Consider the following 13,265-nt stretch of genomic DNA (forward strand, 5'->3'; position numbering starts at 1 on the left):
AAGTTTTTTTGTGATATATACCAATAATTTGAGAGAAAAAAAAATGTTGGTAGATATTAATAGGTCTGGAGGACTTGCAAGAGGATTCACTACAATATGAGCATTTTTACACATGCAAGTGCTGCAGCACTGGGCACTGAGAAAATGACAGCAGAGCACTTTTGAACTAACACACATAAAAGATACTTTAGTTCAAAAGCGCACAACCACCATTTTCTGCATGCTGACGTGCATTTAACCACTTATAAAACTGCACGCAACACAGTGCAGTGCATGTTAGCACTCGATTAATCTAGCCTGCTCTGAAGCGGCAGATCAGGCCAAAAAAAGTTGTGGGACCAAAAAGTATGTGTATAAATGCCCTGAGATTCTGCAGACCGGTTAAACAAGCAAGTCATTATTCTAAAGAAGAAATGCTCTGTTATATATACTCATCTTGCTTTGGACAGAGCAAGAAAAGTTCATCTCAATTTAGTGTAGGAAATTCTAAGTTGATGACAGTATTGCTCTGAAACCAAGTGTTAAAAAAAAATTTAAAAAAGGGTCTACACAAAGGGAATACTAGATTTTGCATTTTTGAAGTGCTGATATTTTAAAATAGTTTCAGTCTTTGAAACCATTAAAGTAAAACTTCACAAAAATGATAAAACTGGTATATAAAAAGTTACCTCCGAATATCTTTTTTCTAAATGCCTGATCCAGTTGACTCTTACATTCACGTGTAGTGTTAAATCAATCAGGAACTACTCCTAACAAAAGTTCATTTGGACTACTATATAAGCAAGTTCTACCGGCAATACCTGTGTACCAAAGTCCCACATAAAAGATGACATGGCACACAACATGCTCAGAGATTAAGACATTTCTAAAAAGCCTAAACATATTGCAAGCTAGCTATTAAAAAATGGCATACTGCAATCACATTGTTACGTTAGCATGGGAAAGCTTTACATGCTGTTGCAAGTCTAGATTTTAAAATGAAGATGCCCATTCTAAATACAAATTTATGCCAACTACTCTAAAAAGCTCGACATGCATTTGAATTTCAGCAAAAACAGAAAGCTGATTAATTCTTAGACTGAGTATATCATGAAAGCTAAGAGCAAAAGGAAAAAAAGATCTGCCAATAAGCAGTTTCTCAAACACTTAAATTTTCTAATTTAATTTAAAAACGAAGACAATTTACAATGGCAAAACTGAATGGCAGTTGTACAAATGGTAAGAGGTGTAAATCAGTCAAAATCTCTGCATTAACACAGGCATAACAGACACTAGTACATCAATTGGAATATAAATACAAAATGGGAAAATGCGAAAATTGGACTGAGAAAAACTCTTTGAATTTGAATATGGGTATTCCCAAATAAAACTGCATTTTTATGAAAAACTTTTATAGATCAAATGGTGAGTAACAAACAGTGGAAAATTCCACTTTGGAATACAGTCATTTGTATTAATGTTCCTGAACTTACTTTCAATAAAGAGGGTCTCAGTGGAATTGACAGTGTGAAGATGTTTTAAAATACACAGCAATTTTAGATGCATTTATTCCAGGAATAAGGGAGTTATGCAACAGGCACCGAAAGATTTCTGGAAAGTACGTCAGGATGGCCAGTATGTCTATGTTGAGATTGCTGGAGCATAGGCATAAAGGGAACTTACACACATGCAGGGAGGCTGCTCCAATGCACTGTAATTCCAGCGCATTGGAGCAGACTTGATTAAATCGAGTCTGCCAGAGCGTGGAAATTACCGTGCTCCAACAGACTCCAGTGTCATGTGCATCAGCGTCCCTGTGCTGAAAAATGGTGGTGGGGTGCTTTAAAACTAAAGCTCGATCTATAAATGCCCAGAAAGATTAATCCTGTTTAGAAGTAAATACAAATACCCGCTGTTCCAAAACAGCAGCTATAGAATTTCCACACATATGAAGACCTCTATCTAAATATGCAGAAATGGGTAGCTTTGTATGACAACATATAAAAGAAGTACTGGAAGATGCAGACTATACGATTTTTCAGTTTGTGAATAGGGCTCTAGACAAATACCACAGTTTTCATAACTTCAAGTATAATACTTCAGGCCAACCTTGTACAAAGCTATATAACAGTAAACATTAATGAGAGAGTTAAAAATTAATTTTTTTAGTTCAGAACAATCAATCTTATGCGAATTTGTTTTAGGAATTTATTAGAACTTCCTCAAAAGAGTTATTCTAAAATAGACTTACCTTATTAGGAACTGCAACACAGTATGATTTACCTTAAGGACTTTGGCAAATATTTAGAATTTAGGAGTTAATTTTGTATTTAAAAAGTGTAGCAAAACTTGAAGGATACAGGGGAAAAAAAAAAGATACAAAACTAAAAAGCCTGTATAGCAAAGCATTTAAATTATAGTTGGAATGTTTAAGTCATGCTTATTTTGCTCAGTACACTGAAAATGGGAAATGCTTTTCTAATTTTATCCTGAGCCCAAATTTAAAGCAGCTTATATTTTTCTAGTTCCAGAGAACTGGTATAAAACTAGTATATTTTCTTTTTTTAACATTGCCTAAAGGTTCAGTTACAGTTATTTCCTGTATTTAAAATCTGGTTTCTACTAAATTATGTCCTGGACTTTAATCATCATAAACTGTTTGGTTTTAGAGACATCTGTAAAATGGTGCATAAAGCTCCTCACAGGGTTGCCACAGCAGTGACTACATCTGTGCAAAATAGTTTAATGTTGCATAATGGGACCACTGTCAAGGTCTTCAACATCTGCAACCAGGTCTTCAAACAGGATTGAGGTAATAGTAGTAGCAGTTTGCGTTTTTCAATATTATATCTTACCTCATTTAATTCTGACAGCTATAGTTTCTTACCTTAAAACTGAGTGTGGTTTCTAGTTTTATCTACAGATTCATAAATCCAGATTGTGAATGTCACAGTATGAGGCCCAGACATAAATCATAACATTTCACATGTGCATCATGGAAGCACAGTTGATTGTTATGTATTATGCGCTGGTGTGAAAAAACTATGCTCTTAAGAGGTGGGCAGGTGGAGGGAAATAGCTGAATATGGCGAGTGAAAAGGTGAATCTGCAAGTTACAACATTTTAAACTCCGAAAGCACCATTTTCTTTATTTAACCTCTCAAAAGACTTCATTAAAAAGGACAATTCATCAAAAAACAGTATGCCAACAAATATTTACAGTAAGCAATTCCAAAAATAGTCCATCATCAAAACTCCAGATAGGAGTGAGTTTTTGAATATCATTACTTTAACTGTTCAGAGTAAGAACAAATGCTTACAATTAGATATTTTGCAAGAAAAGTTTGATCAAGGTTAACTTGGTGACCAAATTATTCATGATCTGTTAGTTTATTAGAGGAAGAATCTTTTCTCCTACCCCCAGTAAAGCCTGTTTGTTGTATACCTAGGCTGGACTCCTCCAGCCAGTTACTTTTTTTCTTTTTTTTTTTTTGGCAGGGTGGGAGGGAGCAGTAAGGAAGAATAGAATATTGGGTAAATTACTGGGTGAAAAAATAGCTTAAGCTACTTTATTTCACATGAACAAAAGATTTCAAACCAGTACTACAATGTAAATTTATTCCAAGGACTTATGTTTACCATACACAGCTTCCCAATTTTAAATTGAATTGGAAGTACTCAGCTATTACTGAAAATAATAGAACCTTGGGTATTTACCATATTTATTCAATTCCAAGAAGAGGGTTTTTTCCTCATTCAAGTGGAAAACAAAGGCTCATCTTAGAAGAATGGAATATTACAGCTGGGAGAACGAGCTGTGCAGGAAGCCCAGCTGGGGCTGGGACAGCATCAGCAGCATGAAGCAGCAGCTCTGCTCCCTTGCCCAGCTCCCTTTTCTTGTTAGCAGAGAGCCATGCAGCGAGTCTACAAACTGCTAGTGCAGTCTCCAAGCAGCTGGGCTTCCCTGTACAGAGGCTCCCTGAAGCACCCAGCTGAAGTGGTGGACAGTTGTGGCAGGCAGACGGGAACCTGTGCAGATTTCTCCTTCCCTGCCCTGCTCCTCTCCTGCTCTCTCCCTGTTCCTAGCTAGCTGGAGAGACAGGGCAGGGAAAAAGACATCTGGGTAGTGCAGAGATGGGTTCCCAGCACAATTTCTTTTTGCAATGAATGGCTCTGGGGCTTTACCTGTGCCTAGATCACTGTGTAAAGCAAGCAGAAGGAGAAGGCAAGTGATGGAAGTTAGTTACGGGGGGGGGGCGGGGGTGGTGCGCCAAGAGACTGGGGACAAGATATATGATCACTCACCCCTGCCTTCTGTCCCTTGCCCCCACATTCCACACCACTTACACCCACCTCTGCTTTCTCCACTGCCTGTTCCCCTGCTGGTTTCTTGCTGCAGAGGTTGGGTGGAGGAATGGATGATATATTTAAGACAACCACCCAATAATTAGATTCTAGACACGATAAATTATGAAGTCTAATTACTGGGGGGGGGGTTGCCTTAAATACAGTCATCTTGGATTTGGATAAGAACAGTACTAGGAGGAACAGTATTAGTTCTCTCTCTACCAAGCAAGCAGATTCACAAGTAGTAATCAGTACTTTAAACTACAATCTAAGGGAAAAGATCTTTAATTGGGTTACTAACATAAGCCCATTCTCTTCGAGTGCAGATATTACTGCATCAGTAGAAGGCTTCTAAACATGCTCGAGGAAAATAATAGGTGTTTGGATGCTTTAACATTATAAAACAAGTGTTCTAGATTAAGTTATTGAACATTCAGTTTCAATCACTATTCAGTATACACAGCAGTCACTTACTTCCAGTGTTACTAAATATATACATATTACAAAATAATTTGAAATTTATCTTTTAAAATTTGTTGTAGAGGGGCTTGCGTAAATGTATACATCTATGCTATATACGTTTGTATACATATATGTACATCTACATGCTTATGTGGTTTTTTTCCATTTGATTACCTTCCATCTATCAAATTCACTTGATGGTACAATGAAATATTCTCTTATATTTGCTACATCTGGGAGAGTCCCCTACATCATAGTTTCTCAACCTGTGGTACGGGAGTACCCCTGGGGGTACGTGAGATAGGTAGGGGGTATGCAGGTATCCTAACACTCTCTCTCTCACCCTCTTTTCCTCCTCTTAAAACTATGGCAAAAAAAATTGATGCAATTAAAAAAATTAAATTCCCCAGTAATAACTTGGTGCGCCACGCTTCGCATGGCACTGGGTTCAGCCCTCCTAGCTTGGCCAACATCACTTGTTGGAACTGGTGCTGGCCACAAGTGATGACCTGGTGAGGGGGCTGTGGGTGCTCGACCACCTGGGCGACAGCAATCATCGCCTGCTGGAATTCACCCCAGCACAAGGTGGCAAAGGCCTGCAGCAAGGCAGCAGCCCTGGACTTCAGGAGGATGGATTTCAATGAGGTAAGGAGAATAGTCAGGGAGGCCCTGAGGTCCCGGAGAGGAGGGGGAGTGGGGTGTCCAAGAAGAGTGGTTGTTCCTTAAGGAGACAATCCTCCAAGCCCAAAGGGCGCAAGAGGGCACAAAAGCCCCCATGGCTCACCAAAAGCATCCAGGAATGGTCTCCTAGCTAAAAGGGAGGCGCACACCCAATGGAAGGGAGGAACCATCACCAGGGAGGACTATACCTCAGTTGCTCAGGGCTGTAGGGGGGCGGTCAGGAAGGCCAAGGCAGAGATGGAACTGGGACTAGCTACCCGGATCAAGGACAAGGGAGAGGCATGGCCAGGCCCCACCAGCCTGAGTATGACTGGGAAGGGGTTTAAACACCTACCCTGGCCTGCAAGTACTCCAGCCAGGGTGTGCCTGGAAGGGAAGGGGGGAAAACAGCCCTTGCCAGGCTTTTGGAGGGGTTGGGGGGCAGGGCAAGGAGTGTGGCTAAACTCTGGCCAGACGCTGGCCTGGGAAGGCTCCCTAAATGTGAAGGGGGTAGGGAGGCGGTTTATTCCCTGATCCCCCCACCCCCGTAACCCCAGCCAGGGTCTGCCTGGCCAGGGCACACCAGCCCCCGTCAAGGTCCTTTCCTCCCCCCCACCACTCCAGGCTTATTTCCTCTCCCACCCAGGGACCACAGCTGGGGTCTGTCAGTTCTGGTTGCTGCCTCTGCCACTTGCCCCTGGCCAGGCAGACCCCGCCTGGGATCTCTCAGGGGGACAGGGGATGGAAGAGGGGAAAATAAATTCCCTCCCTGCCCCTTCACTTCAGGGGGCCATGCCATGCCAGGCCAGGCCAGACCCCCACCCCTGCTCTGGCTAGACAGCAGAGGGGCAGGGGCAGTCCTGTTCTCTGAAGCAGAGAGTACAGCCCAGACTAAACTAGGGCTAAAAAGCATGCTGGGGGACTCATGATTCACTGAAACCAGGAAGGGATCTGGGGCCAAAGTTCCATAAACTGGTTTGACCTCAGTCAGTTAAGTCTGATACTATGTTCAACCAGGTTTATCTTAAACCAGTTGCAGCCATTTTGAAACTGGTTGATGCGCACTGAACTTTTGTTCCATTACATGTTTAAATCAGTTTCTGATCACTTAAACCAGTTTATGTGCAACTTCTGTTCCTAGCCAATGGGTCCAGGTTGGGGGGGGAGGGGGGAGGCAGGTAGAGAGAAAAAAAGAGGAGAAGAAAGAAAAGAAAAGGAGGTCACACTTTGCATCACTCCCTTCAGTTTTATAGGACCCCTAAAATGGAAAGAGTTATTAGCTTTCTTTGTACTTTGCAAGTAAGGCTCCCCACCACAGATCTAGTTATTTGATATGCCACCTCACCTTCTGCAATAGACTGTAAGGGGGTCATTCACTTCACACAGCTTTCTTCTCCCAGCCAATCCCCTGTGTGACACAGACCTTCTCAAGGCCAGTCAGCTGCATGTTTTTGGTTTCTAACCAGTTTATTTTTTCCATGAAGCAAACTTGTCTCCATAGAAACACCACAAATAATAAATCAAAAAGAGATAGCAAAACAGACAGTCTTTTCTTAGACCCTAACAGAGCAATCTAAGCCCTGTGCTTCTTCCTTAGTACCACTGCCTTCCCTCTCTTTTGCACTTGGCTTATGGAATTTTTAAGCCTCTTTTTAGCTTCACTCCAGTTCAATAATCGGCTGCAGCTGCTGCCAACCTTGCAGCCCAGCAAACTCTTAACTACTGACTGCCTTATAAAGACCCTGGACATGGACCCTAATGCTGGACAAATAAGGACTCTATACAAAGAAGCAGGAAAAAGGTACCATTTACTTAAGTCAGTTACAATGCATACATTTCCTGTCAATATGAAGTAAAAGCTACCAGATACAGAAAGACAAACTTTGAATGCCTGTATTATTTTATTTTAAAAGGTAGGCTCAAAAGTAAATGCATGATTTGGTTCTATCTAAATGGAATGCAAAAGCATGACAAACAGCTGTGAAGCACAGCCATTTTTGTACAACGGGCCTGTACCTGTAGAGCCATATTTACAACCCACACTTACAATTCCAGCATAAAAACTCACTCACTGTGTAGATTTGCCTACGTTCAAATAACATTTTATATTCATTCATAGTTCAATTCCATGCTTTGATAGAAAGGAGATCAAAGAACAGTTTTCAACCAGTGAAGGGATGCAATAGGGAATATCCCAAACAGGGAACACCCACATATTAAGAAGGAAAGTCATGAAAGGAGAAACGTATGACAGAATTTAACAATTCCACTAAAATATTTTTCTGAGTTACCAGATTCAACAGAATTTACAGATGCTAGAAAAGCCATCAGATTTACCAAACTGAAGTCAAACTATGATATTTTAAACACTGCTTGTTCTCCATTTATACTACAGAATTGGAACATTCTTAGAGCAGCCAAACTAACCTCCAAAGAGATCCACTTCAGCAGTGACAGCAGTAATAGTTGTAGTTGTAGCAGAAGCTGAAGTAGTTGGAGCATCAGTAGTTGCAGCAGTACTTGGGCTAGGTTCTGGTGCAAAGGGATCTGAAATCTGTGGCTCAGAAGTAACACTGGAAAGTGCAGCCAGATTATCTATATGCAACCATGTATGAAGATCAAAACAGAAACAATAAGAAAGAGAGGGAAAAAACCACTAAACACTCAACTCCAAAAAGGTCATACTCAAGAGTTATTAGAAGTTAGAGTGTTACTCACCCTCTCCTAAGAGATCTGCCAACATTGTCCATTAAAATGATAGCAATGTAAAGAAACAGGAGAATTAACAAGTGCCAGATGAAAATTTAGCCATACATTTCATAAACCTATCACTAATAAAAAGTCTTAAGCCAGAACTCACAAAAAGGCAACTTAAAATATATTTAATATACTCAGAAGTCTTCTAGTGCCTTGCAAAGAACATACAAGTGCAGAACCTGATGTGAAACAAAACTATTTGAGAGTTTTACTCAAAATATCCACTCACTGGTGCACAGGAGTTTGAACTGATTTGATAAACTAATTCCTTGGAGATAGTATACGTTTGATAGAATGCAAGCAGCACAAGGTCTGAAGAGACTGCTGATAATTTTTGGTTTAAAACAACTTTTTTTTTGTGAGAGCACAAGAGAAAAGAGTGCAAGAGGAAAAAAAAAAAAGAGCATGAGAGAAAAAAAAATCATTTTAAACCTATCTTAGTGGTGAAGGACTCACACAATTGGCTATTTTGTTGTGTGGGTTACACTAGTTCCCACTTCACACATTGCTTTGATAGACTATGAATGACTTGTGAGGTTCTTAAATGGTTCCTTAAAGTGATTGCCTTTAATCCAAAAGTTACAGCAAACTCTGTAAAATGCAATGTCTAAAATACTGGATGACTCCAAGCTGTCAATACTGTAGTTATTGATAACCATTCTTCTACTTATTTTGGTGCTAATACTTTAAGCCTACCAAAAAGAAATTTAAAATTTGAGACGTAGGGCTATTTGTCTAGTGGGCAATACAGAACATTTATACTCAGTAGGTTTCTTAGAAGCTAGGAATCAGCTTCAAGGACAATATACGTTGCACATCTGACTCCCAGCAACATTACACACACAAATCACATTGGATTGACAGGATTACAGTGATTTGAGTCACATCAAGAATTCACCAAGCTAAACTGTATTAAAAATATTAAACAATATAAAAGTATTTCAGCCAGCCAAATGAGAAATATTTGTCCAATACATAATCTCTCAACCTTCCTTGGAAAAGGAGGTCACAGTAATTATGTTCTATTTTATCTAAATAAATCTCACCCATCCACAACCCCCCAAACTTCTCCATGTGTTTTATGCCAATTATTGCAACTAAATTCCTCAAAAACCATTTAAAGTTATTTACTAAAAATATAGTGGTTTCAGAACTTATTGCATCATATATAAGAACTTTTGCATGGAAAAAACTGCCCAAAAAATCCCCCACAAAAAAACCAAATAAACCCTAAGCAGAAAAGAACCTACTCATTCATCTTAATATCCTTCCACTCTGCACAATACTTCTACTAGAATAGTTAATACTTAGGCAACATGCACCAAGAGGAAGGGTAACCAAATCAATCATAATTCAAAGACTTGTAGTACTATAGTAACAGATTTAACCATGTCACAGGTGCTACCAAATTGGAAAACTTACTGCCAATTGAGAAGCAGCTATAACAAAGTTAAACCTGTAATTGTGGAGAGGGGGAGTAATGCCAGGTGGATTCCACCCATCTGTCTAGCCATGGTGAGCCCATGCTGTGGCCATTAAGATTCTGAGAAGTAGGGAGGGGAAAATTAACTAATCCTCTCAAAATGAGGTGCATCCTTTATTTGGGGGCATATGTTATATGAAAACTACCATATTTACCCATAACCAGGGGTGGGGTGGGGGGGCTGATGTGATGTTCCTTCTGGAAAGGACTTGTACAACACAATATTAATATGCTAACAATTGAATTGAACGACTTCAGTTTAAGTAAAATGAAATGTCACTTTCAGTTCATTAGATAATTAGCATCAGATTTTCGAAAAAGGCAATGGCTGGTGCTTTTGGGGGTGGGAAGTGAGGGAATGGGACCCAAATACTAAGTCTGCATGAAGTATGAGCTATCCCTAGAAAGGGAAAAAAGGAAAGGAGCTCAACAAAGAGCCTGGTGAAAGGGTGCCTCTAGACTTATGCTTATTTCATGACCAAACTGTTCTAGATAACTGAATTAGAAATTAACAGGTCACAAGATCGTGAAAATTTAGAGATTTTCAAACCTTTTTCTTTGCATAAAAGTTAACTTACCATACATATAAAAACAATTTTAGTACAAAAAACTTGCACATGCACACAAAAAGTACATCCAAAGTAAGAAATATTCTTTATCCAGAGAAAAGCAAGCAGGAAAACAGAAAAGCCACCAACTTAAAGAGAGAGGAAGGAACAACTACTGGTACATATTTTTAGCTCATTTTAAGAAGAATGACTTCTGCTGTTGCTTGGACTACATGTACTAGCTCGCTTAGTACTAGAGGTACACCGATATATCAGTCCAATATCGGATTGGCACGGATATAAAGAAAATTGTCTGTATTGGAATAAAAAACAAAACAAACAAACAAACAAAAAAAAATTGGCCTGATGTGACCAATAAACGGCCCGTGCATGAATGCAGCCATAGCACATAAGTGATGAGGAGTACAGTCCAGAAGCTTGGAGAGCTGCATGCAGCTGGTAAGTCTGTTGTGGTAGAAGGGGAGTGGGGAGGAAAGGAGAGTAGGCGGGGCAGATCAAGGCCCCCAGTGCTGAGGGAAAGAGCGGGGCTGGGGCAAGCATTGCCTGGCTAGGGAGGGGCAGGGTACGGGGCCATAGTGGGGGTGGCTCCCACCACTGCGGGCTGGGCCAGGCTGCATTTGGGGCAGGGTAGGCAGCAGTAGAGCTGAGAGGGAGGTGGTTGTGGGAAGCTATGGAGAATTTGGGGTGGCTGCAGCCCCCCTGTGGCCCCTCCCAGTGCCACTGCCCACTCTAAGCACAGCCTAGCCCAGCCCTGACCTCAGCCTGCAGCTGCAGCCCGCACAACCCCATGTAGATCTGAGGGGCACCCCCTCATGCTGTCCTGGGGTGCACACAGCGGTGAGAGCTGCCTCCCACCTCTGCACCCTCTGGACGAGCTGCAGCTATGTCCCGCATCCTTCCTTGCACCAGCTGGGCAGCACCTGCCTCAGTTCCACACCCCCTCTCACTCTAGGGGCCTCGATCTGCCTCTCACCTTCCACCACAACAGACTTACCAGCTTCACAGAGCTCTTCAAGCTGCTGGGCTCTGCATCAGAAATTGGATCGGTATCAGCTGATATGCCTCCTTAAAAAAAAACAAAACCCTGGCTATTGTATTGGCCCCCAAAAATCTCTATTGGTGCATCCCTACTTAGTACCACAGCTAGACTTAGCTGAGGACAAATGAGAATAGCATTCATTTGAGGCACACCAGGCACAAACAGCACATCAAACAAAGAAAAAAAAGTCACCCAAACAGAGGTCTAGCTCATTTGGCCACTTTTAAACCCGAACCTGCTTCTCTCCAAACCTTTCACAAGCCTTAGTAATGAGGTGGCCATTGCATTAGGAAGAGATTTCCAACAGCAGATGGCTGGGTTTTTTTTTATTTTAGTAGATAAAGTTCAACATGATGCAGTGGTTGAAACCTTAAGCACAAACAAAATTACACACTTTGTCTTAGTTTACAGGTTAATCATTGAAACAACTTATAAGAATGTGGGATGATAGAAAGTCTTTAAATCAAGGTATCAATGGAGGTACTGAACTTCCACAAGTGGTTTTGTACAGAAATAACTAGTAAAAATTCCATGACCCAGGCTGTGCAAAAAGATTCTAGTAGCTGGTTGATGTCACATCTTTTCTGGTCTTAATATCTTTGAAAATAGTGGTTACCAATGGTGACTTTTTAGGTTGCCATACCAGAATTGCTGCTGATGGTGAAAGCAGAACAAATGAATAGATTCCTTTGCTTGATCTTCCAAACTTAGGAATTCAAGAGAAATGAAGTAACCATATGCGTTTAGGCTAGGGTACAAGACATCATATATTGAAACTTGAACACCCAAAACCCACTACAGTTCCATAGCTCAAGATCTATCTGTGATCAATACCTGACTGTGCTGAAACTCACTGTCTAGGAAACTTTCTTTCTTGGAAACTTCAGTTGGGAACAACATCTATGAAAATCCAGTTTGCCCAAAGCAAAATTGAGTTCATTTTCATGGTACTTATAGATGACAAGAACAGAAGCATTTTATGGAAGTGTTTAGCATTTAAGAGATCCAACAATGTTGGCATTTATAGGAAAAGATATCACCACTTGCAAGCATAGATGGACAAGCACAAATTAAGAAATGCAAGAAATAATAGAGAGTCTATTTGGCAATTTTATGCTGCCCCCCTTCTAGAGATTGTTCTTGTTTACTTTTGTGAGGTAGTACATATCCTCTTCATTTTACACAACACAAAGTCCCTTTATCCAGTCACACTTAGTTCTAGTACATCGGGGCAGAACTACTTTCTAGTCTGGATTGGCAGCTAAAGTGAAACCCAAGACAGAGACCTAGACAAAAAGAAATGGCTACATTACCTCCCCATGAAGTTGCTCCTCCAGGAGCTGCTGGAGCTGCTTGCACAGTTGATGTGAAGTCTGGCTGAAGATCCAGAAGATCACTGGATGGTTTGGAAGTGCTGCTGGGAGGAGGGGTGGAGGAGGAGTAGCAGGTTTAGGTTAGACTTGCAAATTTCAGGTCAAAAAGAAAAAAAAAAAAAGAGCGACAACATGATGAAGTTCTGAAACAAGAGGATTTCAGAAACTGCAAATGTTTTCTTTTGACTTTTTCAAAAGGTGACTTACTTTTCTTTCAGAACAGGGTATTATTTTAAAAAACAATCCAATGTAAAGGTTAAAAAAACTAGACAAGGAGAAATGCAAGATACTGTTTTGTGTCAAATGAAACATTTCAGGCTGGGCCAAAGCAACTTTGTTTCACTAAAGAAGGTTCATTATTCACTTGTTCAAAGCTTAGGAGCATTCCTATATCACCATTTAAAAACAGCAAAAGTAAACAGGAAAGGCAATTTGGGTTTACAACATTAATCAGTTGCACTAGCTCACTTTCTGCTTGTTAAGATTATGAACTATCCCTATTAAAATACATATTTTAGTCAATTAGATCTGGATTTTTATATTATACAGCTATGTTTAACTGCAGATGCAGACATGATGGAGCCATAAAACAGTTT

General features: G+C 40.5%; 1 protein-coding gene across 1 annotated transcript in view; it reads right to left on the reverse strand.

Annotated features, from left to right (window-relative positions):
- The window catches only part of SNAP91 (synaptosome associated protein 91), a 136,679-nt gene that overhangs the window by 49,964 nt on the left and 73,450 nt on the right, over positions 1-13,265 (reverse strand). The window contains exons 12-14 of the mRNA XM_019538166.1: positions 12,610-12,718; positions 8,167-8,181; positions 7,876-8,043 (exon numbers count right to left, since the gene is read on the reverse strand). Of these exons, the coding sequence (XP_019393711.1) occupies positions 7,876-8,043; positions 8,167-8,181; positions 12,610-12,718 (292 nt within the window). The remainder of the gene's footprint in view (positions 1-7,875; positions 8,044-8,166; positions 8,182-12,609; positions 12,719-13,265) is intronic.

Source organism: Crocodylus porosus, unplaced genomic scaffold (genome assembly GCF_001723895.1).
Source record: "Crocodylus porosus isolate Cpor-Errol unplaced genomic scaffold, CroPor_comp1, whole genome shotgun sequence".
Taxonomy (NCBI): Eukaryota; Metazoa; Chordata; order Crocodylia; family Crocodylidae; genus Crocodylus; species Crocodylus porosus.